Source organism: Ranitomeya imitator, chromosome 8 (genome assembly GCF_032444005.1).
Source record: "Ranitomeya imitator isolate aRanImi1 chromosome 8, aRanImi1.pri, whole genome shotgun sequence".
In the NCBI taxonomy this organism is placed as follows: domain Eukaryota; kingdom Metazoa; phylum Chordata; class Amphibia; order Anura; family Dendrobatidae; genus Ranitomeya; species Ranitomeya imitator.
Window position 1 is genome coordinate 166,094,212 of NC_091289.1, and position 17,611 is coordinate 166,111,822.

General features: G+C 45.6%; 1 protein-coding gene across 2 annotated transcripts in view; it reads right to left on the reverse strand.

The window, feature by feature from the left end:
* RASAL2 (RAS protein activator like 2) overlaps window positions 1-17,611 on the reverse strand; it is a 295,184-nt gene that overhangs the window by 129,565 nt on the left and 148,008 nt on the right. For both annotated transcript variants that reach the window (XM_069737777.1, XM_069737778.1), the window contains exons 2-3: window positions 14,283-14,410; window positions 4,672-4,798 (exon numbers count right to left, since the gene is read on the reverse strand). In XM_069737777.1, the coding sequence (XP_069593878.1) occupies window positions 4,672-4,798; window positions 14,283-14,410 (255 nt within the window). The remainder of the gene's footprint in view (window positions 1-4,671; window positions 4,799-14,282; window positions 14,411-17,611) is intronic.

The following is a 17,611-nucleotide window of genomic DNA, read 5'->3' on the forward strand; positions in this document are numbered from 1 at the left end:
TAAATAAAAGCTTCCATTGATACAGTGTCTCCCCATGCGTCATTAGGCTTTGTACGGTTCCTGAGCCGAGGTACAAGAAGATGGCGGACCAGACGCAAGGAGTCAACAAGGTCTTGTGTTATTTCTGATGATCCATATGCCATTTCTAGATCTACAAAAAAAAGTTGGGTGACAACCTTGTGGCCACCATTGCAGATCCCCAGGAGTTGTCAGCTGCATAGACAGGAGCCATCTACATTGTCGTCTGTGCAGGGCTGTGGAGTCGGTAAGCCAAACCTCTGACGCCGACTCCTCAATTTCCATGACACCGACTCCACAGCCCTGCTTCTATGCCAAGTGTCTTTTGATGGACTTCCACACTTTTTTTCTCTCTCTCAGTTGACTATACTTTTATTTTGTTTAATTCTGAGGCAACCGGCAAAGATCAGGATATTGGGTGGTTCCTTGGAAGTCCATGGGCGACATATGTTGTCACCAAGCTTTTTCCAAAAACCAGACAGATCCAAGAAATGGCCTTAAAACCATTATCAACTCGAAAGAAAAAGTTGGTGCAAAAATAACCTGTTCTTTTAAAAGCAAGCTGGAGCGGTAACCGGCCGACCGTTGGGGGCCTCACTTCTCTAATCCTCGGCCATCAGCTCCATTTCTGGAGGAAGCCCCATCTGACTCCATCTGTCCCCTGCTGCAAAATGGCATAACGTAGCAGAGCAAAACATAATGGATCGTCATCACATGGACTGGTCGTGTCTACCAGAGCGATAGGAGCCCTCCATACTTTCTTACAAAAAATATAAGGGGGTCCTATCTGCGGACCACTCCCCTCTATGATGTCCCTAAGCTACAGCAGGACATATGGGCGAGGGTTAAATTCAGGAGACAACCTGCAGACATGATCACAAAGAATGTAATTCTGTGCTGGAGATGAAGGTAAATTCTACACCAACTGTGACTGATCCGAGCAGAAATAAAGACGAATTGTCTGAAGCGATCATGGACCTTCACATCTCGGACCCTCGTCTACTAACGGGACAGAAATGGGAGCCACTGGGGTAACAAGTCCGGTTATGACATTTCTTCCTCCTAAATCTTCCCCCATCACCTGTGACTGATATTATGGAGACGAGTAAGGAACCACAGCAACTCAGTCACAAGGTGGAGACCCCGCAATGTTACAGAGCGGGGTCATCGAGTGCTGAGGGGCAGAGGGCAGAAATCTCACCATCGCCCTAATGACCCCATAACTGCAGAGTCCAGACCCCCTCTGGTATTATCAGTACAAACATTGCGCCCCAGCCATGAGCCTCATGGTCGAGCAGCTGCATGCAGCCGTACATCACTAAGCACAATGCAGAGCGTCAGATGGAGTGGTATAAAGCCGCCACCACTCGACTCTGGAGCAATGGAAACGTGTTCTGTGCGGTGACGGATCACACTTTTCAATGGATAAGTCTGGGTAGATGAATGCCAGGAGAACGTTACCTGCCTGACTGCATTGTACCAACTATAATGTATGGTGGAGCAGGGATAACGCTATGGACTTGTTAGTTCCAGTGACAGAACATGCTTCAGCATACAATACATTTTGGACAATTGTAGCATATAACAGTAAGGCTGTGTGCACACGTTCACGATTTTTCACGTTTTTTTTCGCTATAAAAAACACATACATATGCATCCCATCATTTATAATGCATTCCGCAATTTTTGTGCATATGTTGCGTTTTTTCCGCGAAAAAAAAAAAACACATCGCAGTAAAAAAACGCAGCATGTTCATTAACTTGCGGATTTCCTACTATATTATTGCAATCAGAACCTCCGGGGGAAAAAAAAAAAAAAAATCTGCAAAAAAACGCAAAAAAAAAAAGGCATGCGTATTTCTTGCAGAAAATGTCCGCTTATGTTCAGGAAATTTCTGCGAGGAATCCTGACGTGTGCACATAGCCTAACAGTTTGGGGAAGGTCCTTTTCTGTTCCTCATGACTGTACTCAAAGCCCAAGGTCCATACCACCATGTTTGGAGGAGTTTGGTTTGGAAGACCCTGACTGACAGCACAGAGCCCGGACCTCAGCCGACCCTGACTGACAGCACAGAGCCCAGACCTCAGCCCCATCTAACACCTTTGGGTGGAACTAGAATGGAGATTATGAGCCCGGTCGGCCCCCAACATCAGGGTCTGACCTCACAAATACATCATTGGACAAACTCACTGAATGACATCATCATATTTAGGATGACATCACACGATCATTGTAGACTGAGCAAGATTCAGCTTATTAGAGGAGATCTCACAGATCCTAATGTCTTTCCATATAATATGCTGAAAACCCAATGTACCAGCATTGCGGGGGGTCACAAAGTCCTGGGGCTAAAGGCAATAAACAATAACATCTTACGGATGACTTGCTCAGCAGCAATAGATCCTTCCATAGGTTACACACAGACATAAGGGGCCATCCTCTGCACTAGTTACCCGGTCCTGAGTCATCGTCTGCACCGTGGCCCAGAGCAGCACTCACAATTCTGCAGAATTCTCCCAGCTTTCTGCTGGTTGTGATGATTTGCATTCTGGGAAGTGTAGTCTTTACAGGACACAACTATCCCACCCTGCTATAGAGCTCAGGGAAGCCGCTACGACTGGGGTCTAATGACCGCTTCCAATGATAACATGAAGAACTGTGATTGCTGCTCCGGGACAGAAAGAAGTAATGCAAAGTATACAAAAGTATGTAACTGGATCTATTCCATATCCTAGCCATAACGTGGAGCCAAAAGGTGGGAAAACTCCAATCTTAGTCCAAGGGGTATGCCATAACTGTTAGATGGGGGTCTCGTACAGGATCTATTTTGCGGACAGGGTCTCCATCTCGGCCAGGGGCTCATCACTGGGAGAACACTGCGGTCAGCAGTCCAACAATCGGACATTTGCTATCAACATCTTTCCCAACCATCAGACGTCCGGCGCTCCCATACACATTAAGCTCCAGGCCAGATCCTGTCCATATTGGCATTAGCCGAAAGTGCATGGGGGCCTTCAGTGACTGTGAAAACTTTATTGGAAACTTTGTGTTTTTTGACCCAATTTCTTGCAGTGACGAATCCTTGTGAACTTCACGGACCACCACATTTAAAAGGGTATTCCCATGTCAAAGATCCTATCCCAATATATAGCAGGTGTAGTAACATTCCCAAATATCTCTAATTAGAAATGTAGTATAGTTCTTCTGATTAGGTATGCCACTTACCCCATCCATGTGCAGGGCATTGCAGTAGCTTAGATATCCATGTTTACAACCACTCATAGTGACCGTTAGCTTCTTGGTTGTTAGTGGTTGTAACCATGGATATCTAAGCTTCTGCAATACCCTACGTATGGGGTAAGTGACACAGCTAATCAGAAGAATTATGCCACATTTCTAATTTGAGATATTTGCTAATATTATTACAACTACTACATATTGGGATAGCGTCTTGGAGAAGGGAATACTCATTTAAACGCAGCGATTAAACTATGGTGGTTCTTGCTGTGAATTGCAGAAAGCACCATGGAATAAAACAGCAAAGTAGTCACAAATTTTTAATTTAAAAAAAAGATTTTTTTCTTACCATGCAGTTTTACCCTGCGGGGTAACTATGTGCACCCAGAGGTTTTTTTTTGAGGCAGTCAGAATATAGAGTTTCTAGTTTAAACCGTTTCAGGAAATTTTCCTTTTTTTGCGGATTTTTCTTTTTTTTGAGTCTTAAAGAGTTTTTCAAGAGTTTTTGGAGTTTTTTTTTGTTTTTGTTTTTTTATTTACCTGGAGCGCTTTATGCAGCCTTTTGCTTAGTTTGGAGGGGCTTCCGTCAGGACCCCATTCAATGCTGCGTACAGGCGCTTTCTTTTCTCCCACCAGACATTTTTTTCAAAACATGAAGTGGAAGAAAAGTGCTCAAAAGACTGAAGATGTGAACAGCAAATTGGTTTTACTACAGAATTGAATAAGAAAAGTTTTGGGTTTGTTTTTTGTTGTTTTTTTTTAGCAATTTTTCAAGTGGACCAGGACCAAAAGACTCCTGAAAATACTCAGCATGCAGACACCCCCAGCTCAAAGCGGATCGGTCACCAGATGTCACAGCGCAAACAGCATACATTATTAAACTGATCTCTTTGACCTGATGAAGCTGGTTTACTTACTTTGTAAATCCACATCAGAGTGGCTGAAGAATCGGTTGTGAAGATTTCCCTGACTGATGTCAGAATGATCTTTTTTTTTTGCTCATTTTAATATCAGGGTGTTTCAGCCATTCTGATGTGGATTTTCACAGTAAGTAACCCAGGCTCATCAGGTCTGTGAGATCCATTTAACAATGTATGGAGTTTATATAGTGAAATCTGGTGACAGATCCGCTTTGACCGTTAGGTCTGAATGAACCTTTAATAAGGCAGTAATATTAATCGCTCTTCTTATCAATCGTCTTAGGCAGGCGAATAATTTGCTCGACCTAATGACACTAATTGTCTAATTGGTCTCTGCCAGGATCTGCGTGGTACGTACAGTCGAGAGGGCAATTACCAAGTGCGACACATTCCCGGAGTCCGGGCGCTACAGCGGTCAGTCTGCAGATACGCAGGGATGGAGCAGGATTCAGCCTACGGTCACATATGGGGGCTACATTAATGAGAAGGACTTACCTAGCTTTGAGGCGCCCTCTGGCGGGTACTCCGGAAACTGCCCCTCAGAGGGGACGCTCACCGTCCTCCGGAGGCTCCGACTTTTCGTAGATTCGGGAGTGGAGTCCTGCACGGCATCCGCAGACATCTACAAGTGAATGAGGGACAGGGTGACTATGTACAGTAACAAGTGCTGCTAATCTCCAGATAAGTCCCCCCCCACTTGATCTCTTTATCCTGCGTGTGATTACAAGCACAGAACAACCAATAGGTTTGGGTTTATTTTTCCCATGGCTGATGAGCACCCTCTAGAGGACACAGGTGGTAGGGCGGCTGCGTAATCTTATCTGACACCTTGTAGAACGAGTCTGTGTAGATGGTAGTGTGAATGAGATGGAGACAGAAATCCATTTATTACATTCCTTAAGAACAGCCTGAAACCCTACCCCGGACTTGTGTAAATCATGATCCTGTAAGTGTGTCATTCACCTGTCACTAGAGCCAGTCCTATGTGACACTTTACATACTGTCCGAATGTCATCATGTCGGAGAAAACGGATTTTAAGTAGTTGGTTTAATAGCCACATCACATAAAATCCTGTGTATGAAACCTGAGGACACCTCTTAGAAATGGCCAATTATTGTGACGTGATCGTAAGGGAGCCATCTTCTCTTCTACATATCCAAAGCCCTATTCTCCCATAGGGGATCTAAAAAGTGTTCGTTTGACATAAATTTGGCAGCTATATGTTATTTGCCTATGGAATAATGCCGCAGACATGGGCATCCACAGACATCAGCGCGTTATTTATTTTTTTTTTCTACAATTCAGAGGCCTCTACTGGAGGTAGAAACTTTGACAGATCCACCGAAAGACCCTACAAAATGCATTGTGAAGAAGCCCCCAGGCTGGAGACAGGTGCAGCATATTGTCCCATGTCAGAATAGCCTACCCAACCCTATCTCATCATCAACTGGAGGCAAGAATTGGTCCTCTGCCTACGGCCAGGTTCTGACCGCCGTATTTTTCAGTCTGTAAATGGACAGGAGTTCCAGGACTGACTGCGAGTCAGCAGGTGTATATGAGGTGAAGAACAGTACAGGGGACCCGAGGTACAGTCTGGTATTCCAAACTGTATACGACCCCTGAGGAAGCCCTCTGTTGTGGCGAAACGCTTGGGATTCTCAATCCCACATGATGTTTTTTCAATAGGGCCATTGACCCGGGTGGCTATACACATGGCACTTTACTGGACAGTGGCAGCACTTCTTCTGCATAATTTATATATTATCTGTACGTGTGCATTGTAAGGTATATATTAGGCAGATGAGTTTGGTGGGAAGACAGGGGCACAGTCTGGAAATAAAGCTGTGCACTCAGGAAGAATTCAGACATCTGATTATCACAGCTGAAGACATATCTAGCACTTGGTGCACTTGTCGCAAGCCTCCAATGACCGTCATGCTGAGAAGTCGTTTCCTAAATGTTCCAACCGAGCCTCGTAGCTGGAGGCATTCTTCATGAGACCACAACATTGGAGCAATTTTATGTCTGTATTATCATACGAAGAGAACAATCACTGAAAAAGGACATCATGGTTGGAAGAAGAGAAGAAACAAGGCGAAACGGACGAGCAGCAACTGGAGAAGACCCTGGAGGACCTATCCAGCCTTGCACAAGATCGATCTTTCTACACGAATATATGCCCTGTCCGCAGGTCTAATGACCTCCACTCACAGCTCCAGATGTATCTACACAGTTCGTATTACACTCGTGTGAATCAGTTACTAGATTCTGGTAATTAATTCACATCAATAATTGGACCAAAACTAAAAGTGAAGAGAGAAACATTATAATGGAAAGACTTGCATAAGATCTTCCATGGTTAGGATCCACTCTTGGGTTTAGCTTAGAAATTCTGCAGGAAAACATTGACCAAAACATTGTAAAATGTCCACGGAAGAGAACACGTCTACCATCAGGTGTTGGCTTCTCTCCACTCTATTATTATTATTTATGTATATAGCACCATTGATTCCATGGTGCTGTACATTAGAAGGGGTTACATACAGGGTTATAGATATCTCTTACAGTAAGCAAACTAACAATGACAGACTGATACAGAGGGGCGAGGACGCTGCCCTTGCGGGCTTACATTCTACAGGATGGTGGGGAAAGAGACAATAGGTTGAGGGTTGCAGGAGTTTTGGACTTGGTGAGGCGGTAGCTTCGATAGTGGTGAGGAGACAGCGGGGTCAGTGCAGGCTGTAGGCTTTCCTGAAGAGGTGGGGCAAAGAATTCCAGAGGGTGGTGGATATTCGGGAGAAGTCTTGGAGGCGGTTGGGTGATGAGCGAATAAGTGTGGAGGAGGGAAGGAGGTCTTGGGAGGACCGGAGATTACGTGGGGGAAGATATCAGGAGATTAGGTCAGAGATATATGGAGGAGACAGATTATGGATGGCTTTGTAGGTCAGTATTAGAAAATTGAACTGGATACGCTGAGGGAATGGGAGCCAGTGAAGAGATTTGCAGAGGGGAGAAGCGGAGGAGTAGGGAGGAGAGAGATTAATTAGTCGGGCAGCAGAGTTGAGGACAGACTGGAGAGGTGCAAGGGTGTTAGCAGGGAGGCCGCAGAAAGGGATGTTGCAGTAATCGAGGCGGGAGGTGATGAGGGCATGCACAAGCATTTTAGTAGATTGACGGTTGAGGAAAGGATGGATTCTGGAGATATTTTTGAGCTGGAGGCGACAGGAGGTGGAAAGAGCTTGGATGTGCGGTTTGAAGGACAGGGCAGAGTCAAGGGTTACTGCGAGGCAGCGGACTTCCGGTACGGGGGAAAGCGTGATGTTGCTAATTGCGATAGATGGGTCAGGCAAGGAAGATCTATGAGATGGAGGAAAGATGTTGAGTTCAGATTTGTCCACATTGAGTTTGAGGAAGTGAGAGGAAAAGGAGGATGTGGCCGATAGGCACTCCGGGATTCTGGACAGCAGAGCGGTGACATCTGGGCTATAAAACTACTATGGGACGAGAAGGACCTCAGACAGTGAGGCACACCGACATCCCTGCCCCGTAGTGATATATTTGAAGCTCAGCAGATGTGGATTAAAGACTTCAATGGACCGAGATTGGAACGCAGTGCACAGACTGGCCGATGGCTCTCCAGACCAGGGAGCGACAGCTCCATAGAAATACATAGCTGTCATGCTTAGCCCGGGAAAGCCGCCGGCCAGTCCGTTCACTGCAGCCTGATCTCAGTCCCATTACTACGGCCATCTGACTGTGCCGTTACTGATACAAGAGCCCACAGTCTTTGGTGTGAACTGCGCCAAACGTTTTGTATCAAAAATTGCAACTTGACTGCAATCGTGAAGGAAAGTGGGCGATAATTTTAGTGCGGATCTATCACTGGGCTTAGCAGGCCGTACATTTGGTTTTCTACCATAGCCCCAAAAGTAGAAAATGAATTAGAAGGCATATGCATCTTCATATATTTAGTACATTGCTTCAACTAAACACTTTAGGGCTAATGCACATAACAGTATAGCAGATATATTTTTTGTTCGTATTTTGGTCGTGAGTCGGGGGCTAGAGCGTCATAGGAATATGATGAGTTGCTAGACCAACGGATGGGTTGGCTTTGATCTAGATTATATAGTCATATCAATCCTCCATTGATGGGACAGGTGTGAGACATGTTGCCAATACGGAGACGCCGCCATACTTCTTGGTAGGGTATAGCCTCCATATATTTTGAGAGTCCCCCTTGCGGTCACTTTCCATTATACCCGTGTATAGAAGGTCTGACGTCGCATCCTCGCACAGAATACACTGTGATAAGTGTTTTTTCCCTCTACCGCACGGATTTAGAAGACGCTTCACGTGTCGCTAACAAGACTGCAGAAACCTGACTTGAAGGTAAAATGACTCAGTCGCACCATGAGACGACCACAGAGCTATTTATTTAAGCTGGTTTACATGGTAGGTAATAATTAGGCACAGAGAGAGATAAAAAAAAAACACAGGAATTAACTGCACGGAGCCACGGGGGCCTTCTAGAAATAAGATGAGCCCGTCAAGCTTAGTAATTGTGGCTCTGTAGAACCCATGCCGTGCCCGAGCCACAGGACGCCCGCACAGACTGAGGACCTCTTCTGCCCAAAGAAGCAGATCATGGTGGGATATTATCTCTAGAAATATCAACCCAGAGGATTTGCTTGATCCAGGAAGACTTTCCGCAGGTGCGGTGAGGCTGGAAGACTCGTCCTGATAGATATATCTGCAGGCTGTCGCGCAAGTGCCAATCACTTGCTGGCGATTCAGAGAAGAGAGCATGTAATTGCAATTACGCAGTGTGAGAAGAACCTTCTTGCCAGCTCTGGGCACAAACAGCAACAGGAAAAAGATTTCTTTGGCAGAAGGGCGCGTTTTCTGGAGGGCTCCCTTCTGTGTTTGTTATCATTACTATGCTGAGTAATCTGTTCAGCCATTGCTGAGGCTGCTGAGACTCAGAGGAGGAATTCACAGAATCCGGATGGTGGATATGCCACCGAACAAGCACAGGTGTCAGGTTAGGGCAACATGGGTCATGCAACGGCGAGTCTCAGACAAGGCATATGGCCAAAAACATTTGTGCCATTTGCTGTAGCCCTAGACTTAAAGGAATTGCTTATCCTGTTTTTTTTTTTAATTCTGTAAATGGGCCCATGGTGGTCTTCTAACATGGAGACAATGGTTAACATGTCTGGGGCTTCGCTCCCTTCTCCTGGATCCGCTGCCCTCTGTTGTGCTCCACGGCAGGTTTTGCAGGGTGCCAGATGTTGATCAATGACGTTTCCCTAGACCTATTTAAGGCCCATTGACATTGGGATTGAGTTTCTAGGCCTCCATGTTTGGTGTGATCCACCTTCTGAGCATATGGAGCTTTACTTTCTTGCACTGTCTCCTGCTGGGTTCCACCATATCTGTCCTGCCGCTCCTGAGATTCCTGAATGTGCCAATCGCTGCCCACATGTCTTCCAGCTTGCTGCATCAACACCTGGGATCCATGTGCCCACCCGGACCTGGGGCTTAGAGGATCCACTTCACTTGTTGAGCCTGACAACATCACTAGTCGCTGCAGGCAATCACTGGCGTGCCATTCTAGCCCAAAATAGGGACTAAGGAGACTGCTGCTTCCAGCTCAAAATGTCATATGACCACTGTAGCCAATGCTGTGATCACCGACTGGCAGCAGCGGTCATGTGATGACCTCCATGTTTATTTTCAGATCACCATGGGCCCATTTTTAAAATAAAAAAAAAAGTGACAGCTTTGCAGATCCATGGCTGTCCAACACCTGGCACATTCATCAATCCGCTACAGATCTGGATGTGAACAGTGTACACAGCGGTGGACTCATCTCTGCCACGCTGTGTAATAGCCGCTCCCGGTACTGCAGATCACCCACTATTGAAACATCAATTCATTAGTGGAATGTGTCACTAAACGGTGATCACACAATGCAGGGTTGTGCCAAATTTAGAAATGCAAAAACTCAAAACCCAACTTGAAGGCACAACCCCAAGGTTGGAGTTTCGATTAAGGAAAAATTAGGAAAATGAATAATATCGATTCTGCCATTATATATAGGTTGGCATAACTATGAATAAGCATTTAGTGAAAAACCACACACCCTATGGACAGGGGTGGCATCGCTGCTAGCAGATAGTGTTTGTGCTTTATCATTTTGTATAGATTGTACAAGCAAATTTCGGTTCGGCTGAGCCACGCGTATGAAGCCTGTATGACTGCCCGGTGCATAGCCGTGCGCCCTCCCTGTGTGGCATTGTTTCTACTCCCCTGTAAACACTAATTCAGGAGAACGAGCTAACAGCACAAATATTCCACTTAGTAATTGGGTTAAATTATTTGTTCCAGCGCTCCTCGCCATCCCCGGCTGCCGCACCAGCAGGAAGCGCACCCGGGCGACATGCACAGCACCTTAATAAGATCATTAGACAGAAAGGGTGAGCCAGAGGGGACGCACTAGAAACTAGTAAGTCAGAATGACTCCTGTACACACAGCGCAGCTGTCAGAAAATAATAATATGCTGTGCACAGAGGTCACAGCCAGTAATGAGGCCTGTCACAGGAACAAATGTGTCACCTGCCACCGAGAGGTGACAGCGAACGCCGCTACAGCATGGCACGGAGGTGTAAATGCGCACCGCCCCGCACTGTCCACGCCGCTACATCCAGCTGCAATCTGCAAAGGTTTATTATGGGAACAATAACAAATAAAACATTTTTGTCTAATTATTGACCCGATAAATCAACGTCATAAGGCAGCTACCTCCAGAACAGAAGGTGTCACTAGAAGGGCAGCTTTCTACCTTCTGGAGGAGAGCTCATTTTCATACCTATTGCACTGCCCGGCCAATGAGACTCCGCTACTAAAAGAAACAATAAAGGGGTATTCCACTAACATTACATCTTAATTGACAGGTGTCCAACCCATGACCCCCACAGATCGCCAGAACAGGGGGCTTCTGTCACTTGCTTCAATGATGGGGCAGAATGGATGCTCAAAACGCCGATCTATTCAACAGTCCCATACAGAACGAATAAAGCGAGAGTCCAGCTCGCGCTCTGCCGCTCCACTAACAGAAGTCCCCTATATTGGCAATTGTTTGGGGTCTTAGGGGTGGGATCACTACTGATCGAAAAGTGTCCTCTTACGCTCTATCCTCTTATGACCGATTACTCAGGGATATAGTACCTTGCTCTGCACACCATAGCGTACAGCCATCCCTATTAAGTGACTTACCTTCTTTAGCGCTACACAAGATGTACAGCGGGCCATACTCATGGAATAGCTGTCAGCCATACTGCCATGCACACACAACCATTGGCTCGAGGATTCATAAGTTCCAATGAGGAGAAAGCAGTTACCAAACTCATGGATTGGGCATGCAAATTTCAACATGCCTGATCCTCATCTCTACCAACATGTGTGGAGGGAGAGTTGGCAGGCCCCCATATACAGGCTCTGTTCACATGTCCTGTTGTAAACTGTTTGTAAGAGATCCGATTCATATTCATTCAGGTCACATTTGTATAGACCATACGTGACAAACTATGGCCTGTGGGCAAAATCTGGCATGCAGGGTCATTATATTTGTCCTGCCCCAATGTGGGGGCATTAATCCGTATGGAGGACTATGTGGGACATTATACTGTATGGAGGACTATATGGGGCTCATTATTCTGTATGGAGAATTATGTGGGGCCCATTATTCTGTAGGGAGGACTATGAGGGGTTCATTATACTGTATGGAGGACTATGTAGTGTCCATTATAATGTATGGAGGACTATGTGTGTCCCAATATACTGTATGGAGGACTATGTTGGGCCAATTATAATGTAAGGAGGACTATGTGGGGCCCATTATAATGTATGGAGGACTATGTGGGGCCCATTATACTGTATGGAGGACTATGTGTGGCCCAATATACTGTATGGAGGACTATGTGGGGCCCAATATACTGTATGGAGGACTATGTGGGGCCTAATATAATGTAAGGAGGACTATGTGGGGCCTATTCTGTATGGTGGACTATGTGAGGCCCATAATACTGTATGTAGGACTATGTGGGCCCATTATACTGTATGGAGGACTATGTGAGGCCCATAATACTGTATGGAGGACTATGTGGGGCCCATAATACTGTATGGAGGACTATGTGGGGCCCATAAAACTGTATGGAGGACTATGTGGGGCCTATTCTGTATGGAGGACTATGTGAGGCCCATAATACTGTATGGAGGACTATGTGGGGCCCATAATACTGTATGGAGGACTATGTGAGGCCCATAATACAGTATGGAGGACTATGTGGGGCCCATAATTATATGGAGGACTATGTGGGGCCTATTATTCTGCATGGAGGACTACGTGGGGCCCATTATACTGTATATTGGTTGGCCTGTGACTTTGTCCAAGGTTTTCATTTTGACCCTCTGTGTGTGAGTTTGACGTCCCCGGTATAGGCCAAGTAACAGAATATATACTGTTCATGTATCCAAGCTGGCGTGGGTAGGACTCCGCAATCATGTACTATACAACCCCTTTATTACCAGAAATTGGTGCTTGTAGCTAGTTTTGATCTAGTGATCTTGGTGCTCGGGCTAATGAATACCCTCCATGGCAAGGTGCCACGTTTCTTCAAAATCTCAGCTTACGTAGGATTTTAATTAGACCCATATCACATTACTGTGTCAACAGCAAAGTATGAGGTCTAGACTGTTTCTTTAAATTCACCTTTATTATACAAAAGCCAAGAGAATACACGACTTGTTCACTTTTTTCCTATGTGCTGTTTATAACGTGGATATAAAAATGTCTAATTTTAATCTACATTTTTATTGAAGATTCAAATCTAATAAAAATGACTGGTTACATTTTATGCAACTTGTTTTCTTAGAAAACTTTTTAAGAAATGATGGGAAAATCTAGATGTAAGTGTCCTGTAATGACAGGGGAACGCTGGCCGCCTGCTGTAATTATTGTCCGATGACCCTCTCTACGATTCTACGATTGGCATCGTCACCCGCTGGAAGTGTCTTCTACCCATAAATAATGACTAATACCAGGAGACAAGGGGAACACAACGGATTTTATCTTTTTAATAAGAGATTAAACTGCTGGACGTCTGGAGCTCACATGACTTTGTTAAGGCACGTGAGCGCTGCAGCCAATCAGCGGCTGCAGCTCATCAATATACCGTTAGAGCAGAAGTCCGCTCTACTGCGACAAGGTATTGAAGGCTGCAGCTGGTCAGCGGCCACTGATTGGTTGCAGCGGTCACCCATTGGGAACGGTTCTGCTGTGGGAGGAGAACATACATTGTTTTTATTCTCTATGGGCCAATGAACTGATTAAGCAGGGGGTTGTCAAGCAGTGGACAATCCCTTTAAATGCTTCTGTCTCTACCTATAGGTGGCACTAGAGAGACAGTTTTCTTCCTTCTGGGGGGGAGCTCATTTACATTCTTTTTCTCATGGATCTTCGAGAAGAAAATGAGTACCTTCCAAGAGCTGAGAGATCACCATTATTCACTCTCTGTTGAAAGGGTAAATCTAAGGGATCCCAATAAAAAAAAAATCCCAAAAACGTGTAAAAGCACAGTGGCTGGTACACACAACAGAAGGAAGCAGTCACACTTTATTCATTACGGCCCTGCTGTCATTTCTTACCAGTAAAGGTGATGTATTAGAGGTGAAGCACTGAGAACAGCCATGGAGGTAAAAGCTTTATAAAATGTGTGGCCGAGGCGGCCTTGAAAGCGGTGGCACGTAATGTGAAGGGCGCGGAGCTCCCATCCGCTGCCTTCCGTGTGCCGAGAGCACTTGCACGTAATTAGGTTACTGCCATGACATTAACGAGGTGTGAATAGATGTAATTACGTTTCATGTGGGACGGAGGGGAAAATTAATAAATTAGGGCCCCCCTGCGCGCTCCCAGGTGCTGGAGACACGGCTCAAGTTTTGTGCTGAAAATGGGAAGAGGTTTCTTAATAGAGAAGTGTAACTAAAGCCTTGGGGCCCGATTCTGATAAGTTCTGTATGCGTCCAAATTCGGGGTCTCACCTCGTCCTCGCGGTTCAGGAGCACCAGCTGGCTTTCCGTCAGGATGCAGTACTTCCTCTCCCACGTGGTGGTCTCAGTGTAGGGCGACTGCCCGCATGACAGCCGGTGGGTGGGGGGTCCCTTCACATCTAGAAAACACAAGAAGAGAAAACGTGAGCAGGAGGAATCCCGCCAGGTGGAACAACACGGTAACTTTCTGTTCCGAGGCGTCAGCAACTGTATGAACGCAGCAAAATGAGCGGGTATATCCGTGTAATACAACGCTGCGCCTTCCTGACTATGGCGCCGGTCCGCTGACATTCTGCAGAAAATACAGAATTCTACTTGGACAGTCTATTCACATGCAGCAAAATAAAAACCTATGCAGAGCGACAAACTATGCAGAGGCCTCGGAATCTTTTGTCCAAAATGGTTTAACAAACTTTATATAAATCACGAGCAAATATAAGAAGCTTTGTAACCCATCTTATCAGAGAAGTATACTGCTTTCTCCACTTATGAGCCACTTCTCCTCCTCCTGGACCCATCATTCTCTAAGGAACAGATCAAGCCTGTCTTACTTCAAGGGGTTACCAAGTTGTCAGCCATCCCCATGATCGGTGATAATTTATTGAATTGACCAGTGGCAACCTGACAGCTAGGATCCGAACGGATAGGGTGGACTTTTACCCCTATGCTCCATTCATACCTTATCGGGCTGCCAAGCTCTGTGCTCGGCTGTTTCTGGCAGTCCCATAGAGACTGAATGGAGCGGTGGTAGGGCATGCACTGTGCGGCTGCAATCTACCCGAAATGAAATATCCCAGTCACAGATAAAAAATTCCCTGGTCTGCAGATCACTGTGGGTCCAAGTGGTTGAGCCCCCAACGATCAATAACTTAGCACTTATACAGTACAGACCAAAAGTTTGGACACACCTTCTCATTTAAAGATTTTTCTGTATTTTCATGACTATGAAAATTGTACATTCACACTGAAGGCATCAAAACTATGAATTAGCACATGTGGAATTATATACTTAACAAAAAAGTGTGAAACAACTGAAAATATCTCTTATATTCTAGGTTCTTCAAAGTAGCCACCTTTTGCTTTGATGACTGCTTTGCACACTCTTGGCATTCTCTTGATGAGCTTCAAGAGGTAGTCACCAGGAATGGTCTTCCAACAATCTTGAAGGAGTTCCCAGAGATGCTTAGCACTTGTTGGCCCTTTTTCCTTCACTCTGGTGTCCAGTTCACCCCAAACCATCTCGATTGGGTTCAGGTCTGGTGACTGTAGAGGCCAGGTCATCTGGCGTAGCACCCCATCACTCTCCTTCTTGGTCAAATAGCCCTTACACAGCCTGGAGGTGTGTTTGGGGTCATTGTCCTGTTGAAAAATAAATGATAGTCCAACTAAACGCAAACCGGATGGAATAGCATGCCCCTGCAAGATGCTGTGGTAGCCATGCTGGTTCAGTATGCCTTCAATTTTGAATAAATCCCCAACAGTGTCACCAGCAGAGCACCCCCACACCATCACACCTCCTCCTCCATGCTTCACGGTGGGAACCAGGCATGTAGAGTCCATCCGTTCACCTTTTCTGCGTCGCACAAAGACATGGTGGTTGGAACCAAAGATCTCAAATTTGGACTCATCAGACCAAAGCAGATTTCCACTGGTCTAATGTCCATTCCTTGTGTTCTTTAGCCCAAACAAGTCTCTTCTACTTGTTGCCTGTCCTTAGCAGTGGTTTCCTAGCAGCTATTTTACCATGAAGGCCTGCTGCACAAAGTCTCCTCTTAACAGTTGTTGTAGAGATGTGTCTGCTGCTAGAACTCTGTGTGGCATTGACCTGGTCTCTAATCTGAGCTGCTGTTAACCTGCGATTTCTGAGGCTGGTGACTCGGATAAACTTATCCTCAGAAGCAGAGGTGACTCTTGGTCTTCCTTTCCTGGGGTGGTCCTCATGTGAGCCAGTTTATTTGTAGCGCTTGATGGTTTTTGCCACTGCACTTGGGGACACTTTCAAAGTTTTTCCAATTTTTTGGACTGACTGACCTTCATTTCTTAAAGTAACGATGGCCACTCGTTTTTCTTTACTTAGCTGCATTTTATCTTGCCATAATACAATTCTAACAGTCTATTCAGTAGGACTATCAGCTGTGTATCCTCCAGACTTCTGCACAACACAACTGATGGTCCCAACCCCATTAATTAGGCAATAAATCCCACTTATTAAACCTGGCAAGGCACACCTGTGAAGTGAAAACCAATCCCGGTGACTACCTCTTGAAGCTCATCAAGAGAATGCCAAGAGTGTGCAAAGCAGACATCAAAGCAAAAGGTGGCTACTTTGAAGAACCTAGAATATTAGACATAATTTCAGTAGTTTCACACTTTTTTGTTAAGTATATAATTCCACATGTGTTAATTCATAGTTTTGATGCCTTCAGTGTGAATGTACAATTTTCATAGTCATGAAAATACAGAAAAGTCTTTAAATGAGAAGGTGCGTCCAAACTTTTGGTCTGTACTGTAGGTGATAGTTTGGTCTTGAAGGGGTGAAAACCAGTTGACTCCCAGCTCACTGAAGGATCAGATTACAGCGGCCTTATAAAGTCTAGGCAGAGATATGGGGATGAATGAGTGAAAAAGAGAGGCAGAGACACAAATAGATAGTGCTGCTCCTCTCTAGTGTTTTTCTTCATCCTAGTGCTAGATTCACAGCTACACAGCTCAGTACTGCTGTATAATGTGTTTAATGCTTCTGTTTCACAATCTGTGGATTCTGCTCTGTTTGTCAGTTCGAGAGGTTGCGACGTGAGCGCTTATATGCGATTTACACACTTGCGATCAAGTGCTGACCGCGTCTCTTCCCGCTTCTCTCAATAAGTAGAGAGAAGCAGGATAAGGGTACTTTCACACTAGCGTTTTTTGTAAATCCGTCACAATGCGTCGTTTTGCAGAAAAAACGCATCCTGCAAAAGTGCTTGCAGGATGCGTTTTTCCCCCATAGACTTCTATTGGCGACGCATTTGCGACGGATTTGCACACTTCGCATCCGTCTTGCGACGAATGCGTCGTGCTTTGGCGGACCGTCGGGGAAAAAAAACCCTACATGTAACGTTTTTTTTTCTCCCGACGGACCGCTTTTTCCGACCGCGCATGCGTGGCCAGAACTCCGCCCCCACCTTACAATGGGGCAGCGGATGCGCCGGAAAAATGCATCCGCTGCACCCATTGTGCAAAGCGTTAAACGCTAGCGTCGGAATCTCTCCCCGACGCATTGCGACGGGGAGATTCCGACGCTAGTGTGAAAGAAGCCTAAGAAGCTATTTGGCAAATGA